This window comes from Eufriesea mexicana, unplaced genomic scaffold, assembly GCF_001483705.2.
Source record: "Eufriesea mexicana isolate 0111107269 unplaced genomic scaffold, ASM148370v2 scaffold354, whole genome shotgun sequence".
NCBI lineage: Eukaryota > Metazoa > Arthropoda > Insecta > Hymenoptera > Apidae > Eufriesea > Eufriesea mexicana.
The window spans coordinates 453,744-478,919 of NW_016908520.1; the positions used below are offsets into that span (position 1 = coordinate 453,744).

The 25,176-nt window shown below is 34.5% G+C and overlaps 4 protein-coding genes across 7 annotated transcripts in view; 2 read left to right on the top strand and 2 right to left on the bottom strand.

Annotated features, from left to right (window-relative positions):
* Nucleotides 1-13,840, top strand: part of Rpb8 (DNA-directed RNA polymerases I, II, and III subunit Rpb8) — a 68,603-nt gene extending 54,763 nt beyond the window's left edge. For all 4 annotated transcript variants that reach the window (XM_017912225.1, XM_017912223.1, XM_017912222.1 and 1 more), the window contains one exon: nucleotides 13,398-13,840. In XM_017912225.1, the coding sequence (XP_017767714.1) occupies nucleotides 13,398-13,515 (118 nt within the window). In that variant the 3' untranslated portion in view covers nucleotides 13,516-13,840. The remainder of the gene's footprint in view (nucleotides 1-13,397) is intronic.
* Nucleotides 13,841-15,049: 1,209 nt separating this feature from the next.
* Nucleotides 15,050-16,361, bottom strand: Wdr92 (dynein axonemal assembly factor 10). Its single transcript, XM_017912214.1, has 4 exons — nucleotides 16,095-16,361; nucleotides 15,496-15,996; nucleotides 15,330-15,427; nucleotides 15,050-15,257 (listed from the first exon to the last, which is right to left on the bottom strand). Exons 1-4 carry the CDS (start codon nucleotides 16,359-16,361, stop codon nucleotides 15,050-15,052), a joined length of 1,074 nt encoding a protein of 357 aa, XP_017767703.1.
* Nucleotides 16,362-16,619: 258 nt separating this feature from the next.
* Cap-G (Chromosome associated protein G) lies at nucleotides 16,620-19,919 on the bottom strand. Its single transcript, XM_017912216.1, has 7 exons — nucleotides 19,812-19,919; nucleotides 18,874-19,673; nucleotides 18,254-18,791; nucleotides 17,854-18,153; nucleotides 17,419-17,784; nucleotides 16,825-17,334; nucleotides 16,620-16,739 (listed from the first exon to the last, which is right to left on the bottom strand). The coding sequence occupies exons 1-7, from the start codon at nucleotides 19,917-19,919 to the stop codon at nucleotides 16,620-16,622; spliced, it is 2,742 nt and encodes a 913-aa protein (XP_017767705.1).
* Nucleotides 19,920-20,497: 578 nt separating this feature from the next.
* On the top strand, nucleotides 20,498-24,999 carry tst (superkiller complex helicase subunit twister). The gene is made up of 11 exons (XM_017912164.1): nucleotides 20,498-20,575; nucleotides 20,657-20,966; nucleotides 21,058-21,730; nucleotides 21,799-22,030; nucleotides 22,116-22,369; nucleotides 22,440-22,554; nucleotides 22,634-22,912; nucleotides 23,003-23,907; nucleotides 23,976-24,334; nucleotides 24,405-24,583; nucleotides 24,670-24,999. The coding sequence occupies exons 1-11, from the start codon at nucleotides 20,543-20,545 to the stop codon at nucleotides 24,997-24,999; spliced, it is 3,669 nt and encodes a 1,222-aa protein (XP_017767653.1). The 5' UTR covers nucleotides 20,498-20,542.
* Nucleotides 25,000-25,176: the final 177 nt, after the last annotated feature.

The following is a 25,176-nucleotide window of genomic DNA, read 5'->3' on the forward strand; positions in this document are numbered from 1 at the left end:
AAAAAAAAAAAAAAAAAAAAAAAAAAGGAAGAAAAACCGGGATTAAAAATGGAGGAAATTAACCCTCCACGCTGTACTGACTAATGAAACGCCCTGTACACGGTTGACGTCGATATTAAAAGTAAAAGCACACACGTGTGCGAATAGCAGGTGGCGGCGCGTGCGGTGGCTTTACACTCTCTTTCTCTCTCTCTCTTTCTCTTTTTCTCTCTCACTCGCTCACTCTCACTTCTCCAGGATCGATGAAAATTCAGGGACGGTGGTGCGCCGCGCGCATTCAATAATTAGCGCTAATTATATTTCACGCGAAGGTCGTCCACGCAAACTATTGAAAGCAGCGCCGATTATTCTACGTATATTCGATAGCCATATATCCACCTTAGCAATCGATCCCGATGCGCTGACCTATATTCATCCGGCTCCGCGTACCCCCGGATATCCGTCGTAGCGGGACCACGGCGTCGGGGTGCTCCTCCGACGCGTTCCTCCGACGCGTGAAAAAGGAAGCGGAACGCGTCGTCGCGGTGCGATCCAGCCCTCTCGTCCCGAGACAATATCAAAGGCGTGGTGCTAGTTATCAGCAGCGAGAAAGCTTTCTAAACGCAAAATTCCAAGAAACGTTCGCGAAACGAAAATCGGAAAATTGGGAAAAATAATCTCATTCGTACGTTTCTGTAATTGAAACAATACACTTAACTGGTACAAATTTACACTGGCGAAATCGGAAAATCGGGAAAAATAATCTCATTCGTACGTTTCTGTAATTGAAACAATACACTTAACTGGTACAAATTTGTAGGAAAACTACGAAATTTGCTGCTCTGTTGTTCTTACCCCCACCCGGTTGTTTGTAATTACATAACCTTAATTTTTGGAACGGGAAGTGGGAAATGTCGGCTGGAAAATAATTTTCATTCGCTTTCCGTGGTATTGGAATAATTCTATAATTTTGCGAACTCTTTATAGCGACTAGGAAATTCTTTTTGGAGGTTATGTAGAGGATAAGAGTGGTTTGAACTGATAGAACGTGAAATTTTCTCCTCTGTTCTTCTTTCCACAGTTGTTTGCGATTATAATCATTTTTGAGACAATTTTACTTTATACATAATTTTTGTAATTATATAATAGTATTTTTTTGGAGTGGAGGTATCGTCGATGATGATTAAAGTAGATAATGTTCATTTGTTCTGTGAATTTTGTAAATTTAAGATGGCGGCTGGATATTATTTTTTGTTCAATTGAGAGGTTATGTAAGATATGTGGAATTTTATATTTACGAGATTTTATGGATGGTAGTACCGAAATGATGGAATGCACTTGAAATTCAATCGTGTTCGCAGTCCATCATACGACGTGATCTGCATACGCAAATAATTAAAATCGAAGTGTTTACTTCCGACCCGTATCTGTGTGTAATCGCGTTGAAGTAGTTTCACGTGAATCGCACATGGATAACGAAACTCGGTGATTGCGGTCGACACGAAAACCTCATAATCGTGGTATTAGCAAAGTGAATTTTGTAACGACCAAATTTTGTATTTCCCGACAGAACTATTTTTATCAAATAAACGAATTCGAGATAACACTATTCGGTAGAGGTTATGTCGCCTTTTCCAATGGAGTTGAACTCTAATATCGATTTGGTTGTTAACTGAAGACACCGGATAGATAAATTGTATCGGGAACATTAACAACTGTACGTTAAATATTCAATGACGAGTTGTGGTCGACCGCCAGGTCACGAAATTTTAAAAATGTCCGAGGATTAGTTTACGAGTTGATAAAATGATCGAAAAGAGATAGTACTAGGAGGAAATTAAATATGTAGTGGAATTGAATCGAATCTCTTACTCTATCTCTCCTCGCTTGATCGATTAAAGAAGATAGGATTAATAAAAAGAAAAATTAAATTAAAGATAGTACAGTATTTCCAAAATATAGTATAATATAAATATTAAAACTCTCCCTGTCGGTGTACACAGAATTATTTCTTAAATATTCGTTCTTAATTTAAACGTGTGTATTATTCTAGTATCACGCTAATAACTTCAGTATTATCATCGAAAACCTCGTTACTAATCATTATGTAATAGCCTAGTTTCACACAAAGCCTATCGTGCGTGGTCAAAATTATCTTTAAAAAACACCTAAGCGCGCGCGGTTATGCTTGAAAAAATATCGATGACCTTCGTCGCTCGGCGCGCGACTTCTGCAAACAATCGTGCTCTATTTTTATCTTACCACCCTATACAGCCACCCGTAGGGCAAGAAAAATATGTCCACTTGTCCCATACGCGTGACGCGTTTTAATTTGCCCGCGAATCGCCGGTTCATTTATGGTAACAAGTTCGATAATTCGTCCTAACCTCACCTCTGGCGTGCCGCCGCCATTTTCCTGGCCGGCGGTCTCCCCGACGCGTTAAGGTCGTCGCGCGAAAAAGATAACGGTCCCTAGTCGACCCGAATGGTCCAAATAACCCTGGGCTTTTTCGCAACCCTAACATGCGACACACAGCCCCACTACGTGTACGTCGCACACGTACACGTCCGCGTACGTGTGCGAGCAAAATGGTCGCGCGTCGAGTGTGCCACTTTTCTGTGTTCTCCTCCGGTTTCGAGGTTAGGTGGACACACATTTACGCCGTGGCCCAGCGCCACGCAGCTTGGCACGGCTTTTTCGGCCAGCATTGTGTAATACCGATGGCTGGCTCGTAAGGCGCCTTTACAAGCGCAATGTCGTACCGTCTGCCTAGTCGCGACTAGTTCTCCTCACGATGTCCCAGACTGCGGACTTTTTTCTGATCCCGCCCGCGGACGCGACCGATTCCAATCACTTTTAGTCCGATGTACGGTGGTTCGGTACACGGAGTCTCTCTGGCAGGAGAAATCGATCGATTTCGCCGAGTTCTGGTAGAATAACACGCGCTCTAGTTGTAATCTTTTAAGCGCTAATCTGTGCAGTCTTTTCCACTGTGTTCATGGTCTAATGATACAGTTAGACTGTTTTCCAAAGTGGGCATCTTGTACGGAGTGTCGAGCATTCTTTCCTGGATAAGAAAATTAAAGTATCTTCTTTTATCAGTCCCCTTGTGAAACAACGTGTACACAGTAAGATACGTGGATGGTATAATACCAAGTGTTAATTAATAAACGTCGCTCTTATTGTTGCACGGTTGGAATGCGGTATACGAGTTACATGTTCGTAGAACTGACGCCAGGACAGGTCAGTGCATGATTCGCCGCGAGATCAACCGGTGACGCTCGCATCATTAAAACAACGTCACCGGGCAGAAGATCCATTCCGTCGCCTCTCCGCATTATGCCATTAGAGTGGAAGGCAGAATCGATCATTAAGCTCGTTTAACGGCAAAGTGGTCCAATTACAACCACCACATTGCTCTGTGGCTTTTACCTCGCCTGAAAACTACGTTCATCGTTCTTGGATTTTTCTCACGGATGTTCGCCATCTTTCCTCGCGGGTTCCCATCTCTCCGAGTTGCCCGTATCCGATTTCGATTAGTATTGAGATCGATCTCGGCCTCCTTCGAAGGAAACGCAAAAATCAGTTACGGGGAGTTACCTAGGGAATTATTTCCCGGTCCCTAGGGACCTAGTTTTCTTCCTAACTTCGTAGAGCGAACTTTTATAATCTTTTAATCGGTACTCTATAATTGGAACGTGTCGACGTTTCGTACCGAAGACCCTCCTTGAGTTTAAAAAAAATATTATGGAACCACTTATCTTAGTTCCTTAACATCGTTTATTTTGATCGACGATAGCATGCACGATAATGTGTATAACGATTGCCTTTTTTCTTCCATTCGCTTTTTATCTTCGTAGGTTGCCAACGTGCATTATAGGGCCGATAATTTCTATTATAGGGCCAGTGTTCGCTTAATTTTTATAAAAAATCTACGATGAAAAGTCTCTTTCGAATTTTCTCAATTTCCTCTGCCCCTCGTAAAATAATAAATAGGTTAGAATAAAAACTTGTATCGTTCGAAAAAGTAGAGAAAATTTCGAAATTATATTCCGATAAATAATCTTTGAAAATGTCAGTCTCTTATCAACCTTACTTTAAACGATAAACTCACCTTTAACAAATAACAAGAACAACGCTATTAATAGCGTTTTAGTTGCCCACCAACGGCTCATCCTTACCGTTGTTATAAATAGCGATTTGGTTAGCAAAGTGTGTTAGCTTTGATTTTCCTCCTCTTCGCACGCTGTATTTCTCTAACCAGTATATTACACAAACTCGTGAAATCTCGGAAACTTTAATTCCAGCCGTTATTATTCCCTATATTTCTTTCTGCCGGGTCCAATACACCACACTACAATTCTTAACGTTCTTGCACAAAGCCTAAAAACATCGCTCTCCGGCCAGATCTGTTGAGGAAACACTGGTCTAGGCAGAAGGAACCGATATATGCGTGCGGATTGTATAACACAGTGGAGATAGAGGCGAGAATGCAGCGCCATTTCTGCTTGCTGCTGCTACTGCTGCTGCTGCTGCTGCTGCTCTACGGTCACACGTCGTAGTTCACTGTGGCTGCTCGCTACAGCACCGTGACTACTACTCTAGTCGTCAACTAGTCGTCGCGCCTACCGCGTGTATTCTCTCTCAGTTGAACCGCGTCGTATTTTTCGCCATGTCTTGACGTCCGCGCGTGCGTGCGTTTGTTAGTTTCTCCGCCGTTCTCTATGTCTTGTCGGACGTATTCGACGATCGAAATCGGTTTTCGTGTGCCTCGTTCCACCGACGTTTCGCTCTCCCTCTTTGCTCCTCTTGGCTTAGATTACAATGGGTGACCGTCGCGCGCACACGTGTTCCCGCTATGACTGGGTATATATTGGATCGGCGTTAATTGGATCGGTCCTTACTGAGAGGCATGTTAAGAGGTTATATACCGTTTTAGAGAAACGTATTTGACGTGGATTCGATTTGTACAAGTGTACTTTGAAGATCTTCGTTCAGAGTGGATTTTTTAATCGAAATTTTTCATGCGATATATATTACATATATATACAGTGGTGTGGAGATTTCTTTACCAGTGGTTAATCAAGGTCGTACGATCAACCGTAAAAACATATCTGCGAGGATTACCCAATATTGTGAAAACGATCGTAAGATCTCGTCTTTCAGCCGAGTCGATGTCTCGGACATAAATATCGTTCCTGCTTGGTCGTCGAGGTGTCGCTGTCGTATGCGTATCGGACGTAACGCACGAAACGCACGAGCTGTACGGTACCGTTCGAAATACATCCGTTGCAAATACGCGTTTCGTTTTCGTATAAATACACAAAGCCAGGTCAGCGTGGAAAAGCTCGAATCCCGAGTCGATTTCGTCGAATAAATTCCTGAACACGCTAGTAGAATCTTCAAGGTCGTAATTGTGTAACAAACGTCGGTCGAGATCTCGGTTGTGTTCCGTGAGAGCAGGGAGCACGAGTTTGCTGCAGTTACCGTTGTCGGCAGTGCTTGATCGGACGGTGGTGTGTTCGAAGAAATTGCGTTTGTTTTTTCGGGCCGGTTTACGTGTCTCAGGTTTATCTTTAACCCTTCACGGTCGATCTTCCGATTACGTAATACCGAGTGGATCGTCAACTGCAATTGACTCGGCGATTTATTAATCGAAATGTAGTCTCGAAGCGCAACCAGTGAATATTTCGAACCGTGCTTGGCGTGATTGCGTAATGCTCGTGAATTACAATTGTTTTGCCGATAATATTGCGTAGTGGCGCGTCTGAATAACATAGGGCCTTTCAGTTTTTTCTACGAATCGATTCTCAACTTTATGCACAGTTTATTATCGCGTTGTGTAACATACAACAGGTTAATTAGACGCGCGCCATAGATCACGATCGTGTGCTGCTCCGTCGGTAACTCGACATACACGATTTTACGAGTCAGTGATAATTTTCGATGCTGTGATAAAGTTTCTTTTATTATTATCAGATTTTTATCAATTTCACGAGCATATTGTTCAGAAATATTTTTAGCAAAATTCCAGTAATGATTCATCGGTTGAATAAAGTGGCTCAAATAAATAATTTCATACGACGATTGCAATTATAAATTCGTTGCATATCGGGAATTTATTTGCGTTATAACACCAGTGGAGTTCGTAATCGAAATGGCACGCGAGGTCTCATATTTGGTCAAATATTATCGAAGGTCTAAACACAGAATATGATTGTGCAATAACGTGTCCGCGTCTTATGCCATTATTGCACTCGCAACGCATCGTCACGTAACTGGTCTCCCTCGGTAGTATCATCGGTGTCGTTTACGAACTTTTACAAAGCTTGTGTAATCGCTGCATTCGTATATCTTTTTCGTTGAATTTTAATCCTATTCGGAATTAATGTTAATTAATTTACGGGTAAATAGCTTATTTAAAAATTCGAATTAAAAATTTTTGGAATAAAATGTAAAATTATATTTCGCGTAAATAACCTTAAAAATAATGTAAAGTAACTCGCACTATAGTAAATAATTTGATTAACGTTGTGCTTACGCGTAACATCGCGTCGCGTAACTGATACGTATAAAGCAGATTTAATAGACCAGTTTTATCATTTCTCGTTGTTCGATCCGTGAATTATGATAAGTTGAATCTAACTCGGTCAATATATTTCTTCAGAAATTCGATAAGGGTTATTAAAAATGCGGCGAAAGTCGGTCGTAAAGGAAAAACATCGATTTTAATTACACGCTTAAAGGCATTATATTAACTGTGACTAACGAGCGCGTCCCGACGCCAGGGCGTCGCGCCACCGAGGACAGTCTATTATTAGAGACGTCTCTTCTCCTCATTTCATTCGTAGTATCAGCTGACATCCCTTAGACGGTTCCTCGCGAGGCATTTTTTCGCCCGACCGTCGGTAATATCGAAACCTGCAAAATTTAATCGATCAATAATTCTTCCACGATATAATCCACAATATCTTCCATCCAAATTTTTATTCAAAGATAGGAAAGATATCTTGACGCGGAAATTGAACAAAAAATTGAATAGTGCCAAAAAGTATATCCAGTTCACTGAAAAAAATAAAAAAAAAAAAAAGATTGGAAACGAAGGGCTAGTTTATACGACGAGAATTAATTAATCCAGTCTGCCGGTGTGTTAGAGCCATTCAAACTGGTAACGCGAAAACGAGCGTTCTTTTGTTTCATCCTATCCTATTGTCCTTTAACGTGACGGGAATAAAACCTACGAGAGGAGAGGAGAGGAGAGCAGTAGCGTAGTCCAGGTGCCGGTCGGAAAGCAATTTGCCCGCGGGCTTGACGCGTTTCTCTCTCTCTCTCACTCTCTCTCGCTATCTCTCTCTCTTTACACTGTCAGACTCAATCACACTTTCCGCGAAGCAGAAAACACTTCCGTCGAGTGTTAAATTAACGAGAAGGAAGTGGCGCGACGCCTCGTGACCTGGCGGTTCCCAACGTAATCGAATGGCGCGCGTGCGCCGAAGTGGGGGCGCGATTAAAAGTCAAATTGTTAAAGAGAGAGACAGAAATTTTCGTGTAATCGTGTATGCATCGGCGGAAAGACTAATATTCGGGAAAAAATAATTTTTAGGGAAATTTTTAAGCAAATGTTTCGAGAATAATATTCGAGATAAATTCCGAAATTCTAGTACAATTAGACACGCTGGATATATCGATGTCTGATGAAAAGTTTTGGAGGTTTGTTTGTTAAGAAAGAAAATGCATCGCAGCGTGTATTAAAGGGGTTACTTAAGGGGTGATAGTGGGAGTAAAAGTGAGAAAGAAGAACAAAGGAGACAGCAACACGAATGAGAGAAGGGGAGAGAGATAAAGAGTAAGCAAAAAACGGGAGAGCACGAACGAGAGAGAGCTAACGGAAGCGAGCCAATATGAGATTACAGGGCAGTTGGGGCTCGTGCCAGATGCGCGTTTACACGGGCCCTGAATACTGTAAATGCACTATCTGGTACGACATCTCTCCTGTCGCCGCCACCAGAGTAACGGTCACTGAGCTGCTGCTTTTCGGCGGTGCAGTGAAAAATAAAATTAAAAAGAAAAAATTATAAGAAAAGTGAAGTGAAAAGGAAACTTATCAGTTGCACACACATATATACATACGTAGAATAGTCCACGCTCCTTTTCACCGGATTGCTTTTTCTTTTAAAAAAAACAATAGCAAATGACCATTCTATATTTAATCCACATTTAATCCTTCGAGCAAAAATTCGCATAACACCATAGAAATATTAAATCGTATCAGTTTTCTTATCTTTGTACCACATAATTCATGGCGACTCGAATGGTTAAATGTTGCGTTGGTACTAAAGTGACTGTATTTCTCCAAATTTAATCTTGTAAAATTTAAATCTCGTTATTTAATTGTCTCGTGTTTATTATACCAAAAAAGAAAACAAAATTGTACGGTACTAAACGAAACTCGAGAATCCGAGTGAGGCTAAACGGCCATGTAGCATGGAAAAGGGAAGAGGGAAGACTCTGTAGAGAGACTGTGTACCGCGATGAACAACGAGGGTGAAGATCGCGTGTGTTTGTAAGTTCGCGTCTCTATCCTCGTTTCTGTATCATCCCAGCTGAAAAGTCCACAGGTCGCCGCTCAATGTCATTGAAAACATTACGGAGTTACAATGTCACGATACGTCAGCCGTGAAGACGAGATCAGGAGACAATCGTTAATTCGAAGAAGGGACGCGAGATAGCGTTACTCGCAAAGTGTATCATGTTTTGTTTCCGGTATCGCGTAACGTTTCGCACATTGAAGTTCATCGATGCTCTAGAATTTGTATCCGATATGTAGATTCGATGGAGAGATCTCCGTAATCAAGAGCCAATGATCCGAGTACTCCTTGTATTCAATTAAGAGAAAAAAAAAGAAACTGAAACGAAAAGAGAAAAATATTAATTATTTAATAATAATATTTTATTAATTAAAATTTAAGAGAAATAAATATCAATTACTTTGTAAATGAATTAGACTATCACACGGTGCTCTTGTGCTAAGATCATTAACTTTTATCTGGGATCTATCATCCGTGTAAATATTTCAGTTAGATATAACTTGTTGATTGATAGTGCTTTCATCTCTTTGAGCTAAACGATAAGATTTCTTTGAAGTAAATTTTAATACTAGATAAAGGAGTATATATCAGTGTGTAAAGTGATTTGGTATATTGTTATTTGCGTTACTGAGATGAAAAAATATTTGTTTGAGTTGAATGAAAATGTATGGAAAATTCGAGGGTATTATTTTATCCTCTGTGTTCGACGTAAAGAATACATAGTGATTAAAAGGGAGGAAAAATGAGGAAATATATGAAAGCACAGAGATAGATAAATCGAGTAGTAGTAGTATGGAATTGAAATTTCTTGTTTTAACGATAACACACCATGCCAGATTGCACACCAACCCGCAGGTTTATTGTGTGTATACGTGCGTGTGCGCGCGCGCACGTGTGCAATATATACAGTGGATTAAAATTGGAATGTAAAATGAGATTGCGAAATTTATAATCTAAAACTTGAGTGTAGAGCATTTGTTAAAGAAACCGCGAAATACGCACACACACTTGGTCACGTGTGCACACATATTTTTCCTTCAGTGGTGTGTTCAGAGATCACATGCACGAAAGGGATCTTATTAACTGCTACATACTAAATAGAACTGCACAAATGAGGTTAAACGAATAAAAGCGGCGACTGCATGATAATTTTATACAAAACCAGGTAAACTTGTATGTTCTCCCACTTACAAACCTATCCACGGAGAGAATACCTTGTATACCGTCGTATAATTCACAATCTAGTCTGAAATTTTATACTCCGCGAAAACCTAATGATTCCAAAGTAATAAAAGACAGAAATACGATATTAAACGTCTCTTGAAATATCCTGTCTATACATTGTCTATATTAGAAATATATATTTCGTAATAATACGTAGAAACGTAAGTTAATGACATTTTTACGAACGAGATACATGCCTCGGTGAGGAAAAGTCAAATCAGCGACTAGAGCAATCTACCTTACCGACCTGTTCTCACATCTACCGGCGTAAAATTTACGTTAGCCGAGAATAAAATAAGCGAAAAGCGAATATAAGCGAAGACGCACGTCGCCAATAATATGTGAACTACTCGAACGAGAACGATTTTTTTGCGTCACTGGCACAATGGGTATTGTCGCGTTCTTCATGGCTGGTGCAGATTTCGCGATAGTTAAGTCCGTGCGACACAATACTATGGAAGCCCGCCCGTGATACAGACAGACGCACGAAATATGGAAAACCTGTTCGGATCGGTGTGTGTGCTTGCTTGTCGCAATAAATCTTCGATACGTTACCTCGGGTAAAAAATATTTCGTTGGGCACAGCCTTTCGTGAAAAATCAATGCGACACTTTTTGCCATACTGCTCTACTTCTTAACGATTTATTTTTTCGTATTTCCGTGTGTGCGACGCACAAACGTTCCTGGAACGGCGAAATAAAGGAATCAGCGGAACTCGTGTATACGCGAGAGTATCGGTGGCAGTTATTCTTCGCGGTCGACTTGTTTTTTTTCTTCTTTTTTTTTACATCGTTACCCGTAACCGTCTTTCGAACATCGTTTGTACATGCGATATTTATACGCGTGACATATTTATCGCGTTCCATCGTTTTCTGACCCTTTCACGCTGTCCGACGTATTTCAGCTACTACTGTCAGGTTATGTAAGATGCGTGTCCCACTTGATATTTTTTGGCGGTCTCGTTCATTCGTGATTTATGAAATTCCTTGTTAATTATGTAATTTGCGTGATCTTTAATTATTCGAAACGTGCATGGACCTGAATAGCGACAAGAATTACAAAAAGCCTTTTACCCGAACGTAGTAATGGAATCTTTTAATTGAGTCCGTCGATTGTAGATGGAGCCACTTGCGTCGATGTGCGGCACGCGTGACACTTCGAAGGACGTGAATTTTGGCGAGAAATATTCTCGCGTTTATAAATTGTGTATATAAATTCGTAACTCGGCTTTTCTTCTTAAATTATATTTTGGATCATATTTTTCGTATTGTGAATCCAGATGAAAGAACAGTTATATATGAATGGTTTCGATCAAAATTTGAAACACCGTTGTCGTTGACAGGTTATAATGTACATCTGTATCGATCACTTTTATCACGAGCTACCTTCGTCTTTTTATCACTGCTCATTGTAATTGTAATGACAATAAAAATCATATGCTGTGCCACACATCCCTTTCATCATTTCATTTCATACCGCCACCTTTCGAAGTTGCTGCTACTCGTAATATGTCAATTTCATTAAAAAAATATTCTGCAATGATTAAAAATTTCTTTTTTATTTTCTTTGTTTTTTTTTCTCGAAATCACAGCGAAACTTTATATACGTATATTATGTAATACATATATAGTATATATATTCACGTGAGGTATTCGTTTCTTATATACATGTTTCATGCAAATTACGAGTTACAAATAGTTCGACTCTGCGCATCTGCATAATATATTTATATATTTAAACCTTTATTAGAATATTTATCATATATTATCGAGCATGTCTAAAAGCTGAAAATATAACTTTTTTTATTGCGATTAATATTTTGAAATTTAGCAATCATATAGTCATAGCCAAAATAAAAACAGAAGTTGATGTGAAACAGACTTCAAAAATAATAATAGAAAATCTGCAGAAAAATCCGTCACACTGTCAATGTCACTCTGAAGGATATACGTAAGTCATCTTATATCTGAGGAGTTTAATATATACAGATGGACTTAATTGAATGATGAGCGAGAAGCGAAGACGGAACCAATAGTCAGTGAGAGGGGAGGAGGAGCGGAAAGCCAGAATACTTGGGTTAAAAATAATCAGCTCTCGCTGTGGATGGTCAGAAATTTGGGAGCAAGGTCACAATCGATAGCAACGCAACTTCCTAAACATGTGTATAAATATTCGTCTGCTTGTTTAAATATTCTCCGATCGTTTACGGATATGTATTACTACTTTAACCTCCAAGATGAAACATAACCTTATCTCGGAACATCGGTTGTTATTACACGCGTAGTTTTCTTATACATAGTTAATAAACATAAATTTTGTAAAAATGTAACAAAGGTAAAAACAGAAATGAACTATAAAGCTTATAGCTTTTATATTAAAAGGTGGATAATTTTCATATTCTAAATATTATACTGTTCGCGTTTGCACAATTTTTGTTTAAGTACATTTATATAATACAACTTGCAAAAATGTTATAGAAGCGAGAGGTTAATACCACTGTTTCCATTTATAAGTCTTTCATTCTGTTGCAAACTGGTATATAATTTTTCACTTATATTTTTTGCTATATCAGTAAACGTGGGAAATAACGTCAATGTTATTAAAAATTTATTAAAAATATGCCGTGGAAAATGCATATATCTACCAGGTTTTATGAAACCGAATGAGATTCTATTCGATAAAGTAAATTCCTTGTTCGATATAACCGAAATGTACTCGAAATGAACTTAAAAACTGTAAACAAGATGGTGACTAATATCGCGTTCAGATTAAAATTTATCGTGACAGGTGGTTCTATATTATAAAATAATATTCAGTTTTTATAGTGCACTGATGTATTTCTTAGTTATCGATCGATATTATGCATTTACCTCTATTGTATCTGGCATTGAAATTCAAATACGAATTATAAATTTTCTATGTAGCACCAGAAGAAGCTGCATTTCTGTTATCAAATTCGTCACGGAGTTGCATGGAAGAAGAAAAGAAGAAAGATGTCAAAGGAGAGAAGAGGAATCCTTGGAAGAACATTTTTGCGATTGGCATGTTGGCAGTGTGGTTAGCTGGTTGTGTAGCTACATTGTATATACGACCGCTATCGGCACTGCAATTATGACTATCGCAGGTCCGCAACTACAATGAAAAAAGGCAACCTCGAAAAATCGTCATCGAGAAAACGAAGATCTAAATTAATATCTTGTAATTATCAAATTGGCGTATTTGATTCAAACATTTTAAGTGTTGGAAACTGCTTTATCGACCGAGTTAAAAATTTATTTCTACAACTTAATTCAAGTTAACCTTTATTTCTTATTAATTCTGACTTTTAAAACTTCAAGTCACTAAATCATGAATACTTATTAAATCTAAAAATCTTTTAAATTGAAACATTTTTTTGAAACCATGTTCTTATTAACCTGATGAATCCTGAAATTTAATTAATTCAAGTTTTTTAATAGCGTGTAGTAACCTAAATCTTCCGGTGAATGGGAAAAGGGTAAAGCCAAACGAAAAGCCAGCAGTCGGTTTCTTAATATATATATGTATATGTATTTTGATTATAGTGATTTACAATCACTTATGTTTACTGTTTCGTTATGTTGCAGATCTGCCTACGTATCCTTTGGAGGATTGCTGATGAGGTTACAGGGTGACGCAAATAACCTTCACGGTTTTGAGATCGACCAACATATGTACCTACTCATGAAGAAATTAGCGTTCTAACTGCGTCACGTGCATTACAATTATTGACTTAGGAAATGTCTATGTTAAATATATTCTTTTTGCGGAAAACGTATTATTATGAGTCTAAGGTAAAGATAATTGAACTGTTAGAAATTTTTAATAATTAATATGTGTGCACAAAGAAATTTGTTGTATATGTGTATTTGATTGGAAACAGTACACTGATATGAAGATGAAATATTATGTTACGTAGCTGATTGATCACTTTACATTTTCCGTCTCATGAATGTTGATTAAGCATTGTCAGTGCCACTACGATTCTCAGATACATGGTAATTAATAAACGTATTTTTCCACGTAAAAAGTAACCTTGTAATTACAAAATCCCTTATATTCCCAATTTTTCTTACTAAAAGGTACCATAAACATTATGCAAAATTACAGGAAACTGTGATCCAAGATAATCATTATCTATTAAGTTTTTAGAAAATAGATGAAAATAACGGCGATCAGATGAGTTCTAGACATATATATATTTACATATTTATGGTACCAGCGATCCACTAATTAAATTTAATGCAAATTCAAATAAACTGTTTTGTACTTCATTATGAGTTGAACTATCCCCGGCTTCGATCTTCTAATTTGATTATAAAGACTTATAATTTTACATTATCCTAACGAAAAGCCTTTGAATCCGATAAAAAGAAATATATTTCTGATTAGTATTACTTTTCATAACAGAAAGATTTATATGCTAGCATACAACATATCGTTATACAAATTGTTACAACATTGATTTTGAGTGTAAAATTTTCAATTCTTTTATAATATTGCGTATTCGACGATATTTTTGAAAACAGCGGAGCTAAGACTAAATATGATCAAGTTGAAATGCATGCAGCATCAGTGAGTATAAGAGCGAGAGATGAAAAGAATGTATAACAGAGAGACGTCGCCGTAGAAGGGAAATAGCCAAGAACTAATTTATGTAATTAAACTCGCGGTATTCCTGACCTTGTACGGCTGAATGCGAACTGGTCGAGGTTGGCTCAAACAATGTGGCATAAGTGTATTTGGCGTGGGTTCACTTCGAGCTCCAACATGGCGGTTTGATGTTGCATAACACATCGCGTTGCAAGATGGCTGCCACTTAATAAGGGTCTGATTCTAAATAGATTGGCCCAATGACATATAATTCGCTTTTATCTGGCCGCTCATACCGAGAAGTTGCGCAACACGTGTACATCAGCAAGAGACTGTCGGAGACAAAAATCAATACTTGCACACGACAAGTGCCGCCATCATGATGAAACTATTCCTCACAGTCGGTAACTTAGACTACTGAAGAACCGATATAATTTAATTTTAAATTTGGTTAGAATCATGTGTAATTTCATTTTATTTGTGGAATTATGGAGACTGAAGCAATTAATATTTATTTATATTTATCTCTAACTTTTATCACAATAAAAGACTAAACGTTTTACATTAGATAATACTAAATAATAATACAATATAAATACCTCTTCTCTTATATTATATAAACTTCGAAATGAATTCATATCTTCTCTTAGTAGGTATTAAGTTTCGTTGTGATAATTACTCTCAAACATTGATCAAATGCAGTGCAAACAGCCAGGCCCTGTTTGTCTGGACTCCAGTCTAAAGAACTAACAGGTTGTGACGAAACAGTACTGTTTTGTAACAAAATTAGATTACCAATAACTCCTTGATCTAAACCATCTGCATCTACTATTTTTCGTTTCTCTGGATAATTACTAGAAATAATTTGATAATAATTAAATCTCATAAGAACTAAAAACAAAAATAGATAAAAAATTCAATCTTACTATTTCCATAGGCAAAGATTTCCTCCTCCACCACAAGTAACAAATATTTCACGATTTTGTGGTAGATGTTTCACCAACCATACTGTTGAATTATGTGCCTAAAACATTATGTATATTAGACTAAAGTAAGTATAAGATTTTTATTTACACATGATTTACCATGTACCTTTTCAATTAGATAAGCAAATCCTTTTTTAGGATGCTGTGTCTTTAAGTCAAATAAATAAAGTTTTGACTCCAAAGTGGTAGCTACTAATTTATTCATTGGAATATCTTTTCTATCGAATTCAATGCTACAAACTCCATTTTTAAGATTACTCTCCCATAAAACACCCATTTTTTTCAAATCAAACATCTTTACATCTCCATTATCATAACCAGCAGCTACAACTCTTTCCTCAGAGTTATATGAATTTCCAAATGTAACTGACCAGCAATCTCTATGAGCTTCACCCTCTTTGGGTTTCATAACAGCAACTGGGCGTCCTTTTAGTCTAGGATCCCAAACTTTAACACTTCCATCTCTAGAACCAGTTACTAATTCTGGTGCACCATATCCAATGCTCTGCCCAGCTATACCATCAATACTATTTATAATCTCATTGTGAGCATTAACAGAGTAAATTGGTATTGAAGGATCTTCCAGGTTATAGATGTTTAATTTACCCTAATAAAGGTGACTTTAAGTCTTCTACATGTAGGAATAACATCTTATTAAAAATACGTATGTAGCTCATTTACAATTTTATTCATTTTTATTAATACCTGAAAATCACCAGTCGCTAAATATCTATCCTTCAAACTGGATGCTTTGAAAGTTCCGCATTTTATTGGTTGCGATCTTTCAATATCTTTAAGAAGATTTAGTTCACCGTTAGAGATTTCATAGATTTGTATGATACCGCTACCACGCGGTCGCGAACCCATAACCACAAATTTTGCACTACACGGAATCCATTTTGAATCGAATAATGAATAATTTACTGATTTCTCAATATGACAAATTATTTGGGGTTTTTCAAATTTTTCCATGTTTTCACAATAAATTATAGAGAAAGGCAATTTGGTTCCTATATTTCTGTAACTATGACTGAAGTTAGTTCGATGTATCCATAGATAAACTAACGTACTACTATTTACATTGAATACTTAAACATGGTGTCCCGCGAAATTTAAATTTTTATTATTTTTCAACTATTGTAAAGTTCATATTTATTTAAAAAAGAGATTCGATAAATACATGCTTAAAATGTACAAAGTTTGTTCTAACGTTATATAAAAATCCATTGTTTATTCATCACCTTCGGTATCTTCATCCTCTGGCACATCAGTCACATTATCTAATTTAGTATCTAATTTTTTCTTAAAAATTTCAATATATTTTAGTAATTTTTTATCAGAATCTATTATCTAAAACCAAAAATTATGAGGTTTATTTATAATTTATGATGTATAATTAAGAATAATCTGTTTACAAATATATAATACCTACCACTTCTGTTACTCTGTTAACAGCTTCAAGTAAATTTTCTTTAGAGGTAATATCATCGAATTCTACATTCAAATTTTTTAAAGATTTAACAAGAGTTTCTTGATCAATATTGCTTACTGGATTTAATATTTCTGCCAATATAGTAAACACAAGACTATTGTGCACGCAGTAATTTTCTGCACCAGATTGTCGAATTCCAAGTCTAGTTAAATTTAATATGAAAGTGGATACTTCGTAAGGATCGATTTCTTGTAAAGGACTAATCTCTGGTGCATTACACAAAGTTTGTAAGGTCGGCAAATATGCCTCCTCTAATTGTGTCTGAGCATCGGGTACGAGTACGACAAAATTGTCAAAAAAACCAGTTAAACATTGCCGAAGATAGTAGTCATTATCGTTTACAGGATTGTAACATAAGATTATTAGCCTTGATAATAAACTTGTGCTACTAATTCGTCGATTAAGTAATAATTTGCAAAGACCTTCAGTAGCAATTGTCCTTAATCCTTGATTCTGTTTTTAATAAAAACATGTGTGTTATTTATTTAATATTAATTTATCATTAAATGAATTAATAGTTATAAAATATATGCTTACTGCATTGTCTAATAATCCTGCTAAAATTTTAATAAAATTACAATTGCTTTGTCCTGCTTCTGATTGGTGTATTGACGTTAAAGAAACTTCACTATTAGTTTCGGTAAATAATTTAGTACGAGATTTTTCAGTTCTATTTGTAGTATTTTCCTCTGAATTTCCTAAGATGTCAAAACATTCAAGGCCATATAACAGTAGGAGATCGAAAATACCTTTTAAAGCAACAATCCAAATATCTATATTTTCTTGTTCCAAAGAAAATTGTAAAAACATCATCATAATATGTTGTTTAGCCAGTTCCTTGTCTAATATACAACAAATACTAACTGCTTTTATTGCCAATATGTGTACTTTATCATCTGGGTGCTAAAAATGACAATTATATTAAATCATATAAAATTAAATAAATTTATACTGTAATTAGTATTAGCTCACATCTAAACTATCAAGTGCTATTTGCATAAGACTTCGAAGTGTTGGTGTTAAAGTATGTACAGATTGCATCATTGTACAGATTATGCTCAAGCATTTTATCATTGTTTCAGAATCATTCTTTTCCTTTATCTCTTCATTAGTTATTTGTGATATTTGAGGTTGTTTTGATAATTTTATTATTTCCTCATTCAATAAGTTTATTTCATTTTTTAAACTGTCTGCTTTTAAATATTGTTTATCTTGTATAGCCTGATATTCGTCTTCTTTCATTTCCAACAACTTTACCTTAAGTTTTGCTCTCTAAAAAGGATTTTTCATTAAAACAATCAGTACAATTTTTAATTTTGGTTACAATTTGGCATTGTTATATTTTGATATTGTCTCAAGAATATAAACATACTTTAATGTTAATCTCATCCTGTTGCTCCTCTGAAATTTGTGTTATTATGGTTTCTTTTAAAGGTAATCTAATTTCACTAATTATGTTAGCTAATGTGTCCAATCTGGTATTTACATCAGGTATAACTTTTTGTAAGTGAGACACTATGCACTCGATAATTTTTTCAGTCCAGTGATTACTCATCAAAGTATTACATATCAATTCTTTCAGGTTTCTTCTTCCAAGTTCATCAGATAAATCGTACGTTATTGCTATTTCAAATAACTGTAATAAAATAAATTTCTGCATATGATTCTCCCACGTTTCATATTGTTTTGTAGATATTGTTATAAGAAAATCAGTGATATATGTGCAAAATGTTGACAATTCAGGTAAAATTCTTTCCAATTCTTCTGTACAAGATTCATTTCTTCTGTGAAGATGCTTTACTAAACATTTCCAATATAATGCTGTTTCACTAACTAACTTGTTTATTGGAATTAATTTAGTCTCTTTATCTATTGGTAATTGTTCTATTAGTGTATTTAATGCAGTATTTCTAGTGAAATAAAGAATAAGTATTTATTACATCAAAGAAATATATAATTGTAGGTATTATTAAATATAAATTAAATTCTTACTTAAATAAAGTATCTAAAGCTAAAACAGATACATCTGTGCCAATTTCAGCATCAAGGGCTTTTATTAAATCAATAAAGTCACCTTTAAAATGTCTTAACCATGTTGGTAATAAAACATTTTCAACAGTCTTTTTAACTATTTCAGATCTATCTTTCAGACCATCGTTTAGCAGTTGATCTCTTTGTGTAATAGTTAAGGACCTTACTGTTACTTTACTAATGAAATCATATGCCATTTTACGAACTGCCTCATCCACATCCCTAGTTCTTTTTAATGCTATCTGTAAAGTATTTTGATTTTTTCCCATACTCATTAATGCTGCTCTACGAACTTCAGCTTTTGGATCTTTGGTGGCATGAAATATATACATTTTTATAACAGGGCATTGTGGATCTGTAGGATCTTGAAGCCTATGTAAAGCAAAAATTGCTTGTGCTCTGACTTTTGGAGATTTATCCAATAATCTGTCCATCATAGAAACAGTTATTTTATCACAGAGTGCATCATCCATAAAAGCTTGATCACCCATAGAATTTAATAATATATTCAAGAAATGACAAATACGAAATCTCACTCCTTGATCTTTTGCACAATGATTTGTCAAAATAAAATCAAATAGCTTAGTAAGAAAGGGACATAAAGGTTCCTCAGATTCATCAACATCTGTGGTTGAATAAAAACTAACAGCAAATTTAGCAACAAAATCCAAAGTGTTCTCAACCCGTGAATGTCGCTGTGGGATAGTAAGTGGAACCTTAAAGCATGATACAAAACAGTCCCAGAAGGTTGACAAATCGCACTAAAATTAAAAAAAGAATTGTTAATAATTTAACATATGTAAAATACTTGTATCACAGGACTTTTTGTGATAAAAATAAATTAATTATGACGAAGTATATATAAAAACATTTTGTTCATATTTACAACCTATTCTCACCTGCTCATAACACTTTTTTAGTTTTTTCAAATTACTCTGATGACAAGTTTTATTAAATTGAACATTATAGAATATATCACTTATAATTTTCTTTGTTTTCTGTTTCATATTTATTATAAATTACACAATTATCACATAAAATATAAAAATGACACGTACAGAAAATAGCAACAGGGAACAGTAGAACGTTAACTATTTAAATGTATTGCCAACAGCAAAGGTTTTTTCCCCAAACAAAATTATCAAAAATTTACATTTAAATTTGAGAAAAAATAAATAAACAAGTATAAATTTAAATAATTTATATTATTGTGTGAAAATATCTATATAAATAAAATGATATCTATTTTCCTTACTTATTGAAATTTGATTGATATGTATAGTATAAGACTGGTATAGTAATTTTTATGTGTAAATTGGTAAAAGAAAAATTTTGTTGGCAAATATGTTTATACACAGCATACCAGTTATACATTTTATATATTTACATAAGTAAATCGTAATTTTATAAGTTTTGAAAAATTGTTATCGTTAAAAGTCGTTATTTATTAGCATTAATTTTTTTCGTCTTATATATTATTATATGTATTATACGTTATAACTAAGTTAATATTAAATTCAAAGATTTTTGTGAGTAGTACTTTCCCTCCAATAAAGTGAAATGTATAAAAAAGATTAATGATATAGTAGACGTATTTTATCCATATTAAATAAATATAAAAAATTTTAAAATGGGTACAGAACATGATACAAATAAACCAGAGGTAATTTTTTCCAAGTTTAATGATATACTTCTATAAATTTTTGAAAAAAAAAATTCACATTTTAACAATATTTTTTTACAGATAGAATTTGAATTACCACCTATTTGGCCCGATATAGACACTGAATTAAGGGGATATATAGAATGTTTGGATAATCTTCCAATGTATCATTTAGATAATGCCCAATGTTACTTTCCAAGAAAACCTGATATTTTATCTCTTTTGGATTGTGAATTAACATCACTTAGTACTACATTAAAATTTGATCGTGATCCTATTACTGGAAAACTTGGAGAAATGCATGAGGTAACTTTAAAGTCATCAGGGGAAACTTCACAAAATTCTATGTCTATGACTCGTGCACCATCTTCATCTAATAATGATGTCAGAGGTATTTGAAAGAAATGATTTTATAATAAAGTTATTTCTTGAAAGATTAAATGGAAGATTTTTAAATTAAAAATATATCAAACTTTGTTTAGGAAATATTAGCAATCTTCCATTTTGGCCTGGTGGTTTTGATGAACCTGAAATAATAATGGATCAATCAGTGGAAAAAGTTGACTTTGAAAACAATTTAAGAACTTTAGCAAAAGGATTTAGTGCAGGTGTAGAATTTGAAAGTGACAATTGTACTCCAAAAGACAAGACAATGCAGGAACAAGAACAAGAAGAAGAACAAAAACAAGAACAGAAACAAGAACCATTACAATCAATAGAAGATGAGGTTAAAAATATAGGAGATATGATTGATTTAATAGCCATTGTAAAGGAAGAACTAGGTGAATTTGATTTTTCAAAGTTAGATACAGAAGAAGCAACTAATGTTTCAAATATTGAGCAATCAATATTTGATGAAATTGTTTCATTATCAGAAGAAACAGATATTCCCATTTTAAAAATTTCGGAAAAATCCACTGAAACTGCAAAAACTGAATGGGCAGAAGAATTAAATGTTTCTACTCCAATAACTGATTTTGAAAAGCGAATTCCTGAACTAGCAATGAGTTTTCCATATGAATTAGATACTTTTCAGAAACAAGCTATCCTTAAACTAGAAGAAGGCTGTAATGTATTTGTTACTGCACATACATCGGCTGGAAAAACAGCAGTAGCAGAATATGCTATTGCATTAAGCCAGAAGCATATGACAAAGTAAATAGTTCAACGAATATTTTAGGTATTAATATTAGTATTAATATTATTAATTTTATTTCTTTTAGAGTCATTTATACATCCCCTATAAAGGCACTTTCAAATCAACAGTATCGTGATTTTAATAAAAAGTTTAAGAATGTGGGGTTATTAACAGGAGATTTACAAATTAACCAAGATGCTTCATGTCTTATTGTAACAACTGAAATTTTGCAATCAATGTTGTACTGTGCATCAGAAATTTTAAGAGACTTAGAATTTGTTATATTTGATGAAGTGCATTATATCAATAATGATGAGGTAAACAAAAATTCAGTATTATATTCTTGCTAATTTTATATTAATGATTAATTGTCATATATTTTATTACCTTATGTTACTTTAGCGTGGTCATGTTTGGGAAGAAAGTGTTATACTTCTTCCACAAACAGTTAGAATAGTAATGTTGTCTGCAACTGTGCCAAGTCCTTTAGTATTTGCTGATTGGGTTGGTCGTACAAAAAAGAAAAAGATGTATGTAATAAGCACTGCAAAACGACCTATACCACTTCAACATTATTTATACACTGGAACTGATGGTAGAACTAAGAATGACAAATTTTTAGTGATGAATGAAAATGGTCAATTTTTATTAGAACAGTAATGTTATTTTTTATTTGAAACCAAAATTTTTAGTTAATGAGATTTTAGCATTAAATATAAATTTTAGATGGCATAAAGCAACAAATGCAAAAAATGTTAAAAAAGAACAGAGAAAACAACGTATGACTTTTCAACAGGAGCGAGTTACGTGGAGTGCACTTATAAGTCATTTGAAAACTGAAGTATGATTAATATATATATATATATATAAATATATATATCATTAATATATGTATTAATAAATTATTTTTGTTGTTTCAGAACCTGTTACCGGCTGTTGTTTTTATGTTTTCACGAAGAAGATGTGGTCAAACTGCTGCATTATTAAGAAATATTAATCTCACAACCGAGTCTGAAAAGCATACCATTCGAGTTTTTTTCCAAAACAGTATTCGGCACTTAAAAGGCACTGATAGACAATTACCACAGGTTGTTATGATGCAACAATTATTAGTAAATGGAGTTGGCATTCATCACAGTGGTATATTACCTATTTTGAAAGAAATAGTAGAAATGCTTTTCCAAAGTGGTGTTGTAAAAGTAAGTTTTCCAGTATACATTTTCTTAACATATTTTATGATATATCTAGTTTCTTAAGATTAAAAAACTTCTACACTTATGGCATTGCAGTTATTACTTGCAACAGAAACATTTGCAATGGGTTTAAATATGCCAGCACGTACTGTAATTTTCGATTCTATACAGAAACATGACGGTAATACTTACCGGATACTTTCTTCTTCTGAATATATACAAATGTCTGGTCGAGCTGGTCGTAGAGGTCATGAAAAAGTTGGAGTAGTTCTAATCCTGTGTCCAATATCAGTACCACACCATGATAAGTTAAAAAGTATGATGTGTGGACGAGTTCGAAACTTAGAATCTAAATTTAAAGTAACGTATTCTATGGTTTTAAATCTAAGAAGATTAAATGAATCAGTATCAGTTGAAGCAATGATGCGAAGATCTTTTAAAGAATCACCTGTAGTTAAAAACCAAAATCTTTACAGAATAGAACTACAAGAAGTGGAAAATGAACTATCGAAATTGCCACCTTTAACCGACTTTCAGGAAAAACTATCTCAGTTTTATCGAGCGGCTGTTGACTACCTAGAATATGTTAAGTATTTTAAACCCCGTTATTTTGAAACACAAAAGCATATAGCAAAGTGTTTAGTACCTGGTTGGGTATTGCTTATATCATATAGAAGTCATTATAACAAATTAGCTATTTTATTGGACACTGTGCAAAGTAAAAATATTAAGCAGTACAGAGTATTAGTTCTTAAAAATTCTGATACACCTAAGGCTGCTGAAGAAATACTAACGAAAGAAGCAAGTAATAAAAGACTCGAGAAATGGCATGATATTATGGCTTTAACGAAAAAAGAAATATTTGTACCAGTTGGAGTTCCATCATATGAAATGCTGACTATAGCAGCATGGAATATATTAGAAATAACACAATTTAGAATTCAGGTGGATTGCGCCTCGGTTCTCAGAAGTTGCGAAATGAGACAATTACCAAGATTTAAGTAAGTTGATTAGCTTGTATTGAATTAAGTTTAATTTATAGTTTACTTATAACTTAAGTTACTTTCAGGAAGGAACCTCTTAACCAGGCTTGTGAAAGAGTTGTGCAAGAATTAATGACACTATCTCTTAATGCGTCTCGTAATTTATCTAAGTTGAAATCGTTTGTGCAGCTGAGCGTAAATAATAAAGTCTGTACAGAATTGCAGCATTTATTTGATTTAAAGAAAGCTGTTAATGATATAAAGTGGACAGAGATATTAAATTTTGAAGAGCAATTTGAAATTATACATGAACGATATGAATTGGAGAATAAGAGAAATAAACTACGATTGAAAACTAGCGATGAAGAATTAAGTTTATACCCTGAATACATAAATGCTGTTGCATTTCTTAAACATTTAGGATACATAGATAGTGATGAAAGAGGTTTGTCTTTTTGTGAAAATAATCAATACCGGTTTAATGATGTATAATAATTTTACTTCCTATCTAATAGTTGCATTAAAAGGTCGGGTTGCTCTACAAATGGGAAAGAACGGACTGTTAATTACAGAGCTCATTCTTAGAAATATATTAACTGTACTCGAACCAGCTGAAATAGCAGCATTATTGTCGGCTTTAGTGTTCCAACAACGTACGTCTGTTGAACCAAATTTAACACCATACTTAAAAGAGGTATATTTTTTTATATAAATTAAATATTTAATTTATTTTAAATATTATGGTGTTCACTATGATGTTCAAATATTTTTTAATTATAGAATTGTAAAATAATAAACGACGTAAATACTGAATTAGAAGCTTTAGAACAGTCTTATGAGTTAGAAACACTGCAACCGCTGAATTTTGGTTTAGTAGAAGTGGTTTATGATTGGGCACAAGCGAAATCATTTGCCGAAATTATGGAGAAAACAGATGTACAAGAAGGTATTATTGTACGATGTATTCAACAATTAAGTGAAACATTACGAGATGTAAAAAATGCAGCTGTTATTATCGGTGATCCTGTTTTAAAGGAAAAAATGGAAGAAGCTTCTACTATCATTAAAAGGGATATAGTCTTTGCCGCATCTTTGTATACTCAAACTTAATCGTTTAACAAAACCTTTGTACAATAATTTATTTATATGTGTAAATTTTTAGAGTAATTAAAGATATTTATGATTTGGTTTTTCACTGTTTATAAAACATATGTTTGAAAAATGTACAGATAATATTTCTTTACTATAAATGTAAAGTGTTGGAATTCAGTTTGGTCTGAAAATTAT

Excerpts from the sequence above, each read along its gene's own strand:
- tst (XM_017912164.1), top strand. The coding sequence starts at position 20,543 with ATGGGTACAGAACATGATACAAATAAACCAGAG. Across the intron at positions 22,031-22,115 it reads ATTATATCAATAATGATGAG|CGTGGTCATGTTTGGGAAGA; the intron begins GTAAACAAAAAT and ends ATGTTACTTTAG. Across the intron at positions 22,913-23,002 it reads TCCAAAGTGGTGTTGTAAAA|TTATTACTTGCAACAGAAAC; the intron begins GTAAGTTTTCCA and ends ATGGCATTGCAG.
- Wdr92 (XM_017912214.1), bottom strand. The coding sequence starts at position 16,361 with ATGGAAAAATTTGAAAAACCCCAAATAATTTGTCATATTGAGAAATCA. Across the intron at positions 15,997-16,094 it reads TAGCGACTGGTGATTTTCAG|GGTAAATTAAACATCTATAA; the intron begins GTATTAATAAAA and ends CACCTTTATTAG. Across the intron at positions 15,428-15,495 it reads TTGCTTATCTAATTGAAAAG|GCACATAATTCAACAGTATG; the intron begins GTACATGGTAAA and ends ATAATGTTTTAG.
- Cap-G (XM_017912216.1), bottom strand. The coding sequence starts at position 19,919 with ATGAAACAGAAAACAAAGAAAATTATAAGTGATATATTCTATAATGTT. Across the intron at positions 18,792-18,873 it reads GCTTTAGATACTTTATTTAA|AAATACTGCATTAAATACAC; the intron begins GTAAGAATTTAA and ends TTATTTCACTAG. Across the intron at positions 17,335-17,418 it reads CAGGATTATTAGACAATGCA|AATCAAGGATTAAGGACAAT; the intron begins GTAAGCATATAT and ends TATTAAAAACAG.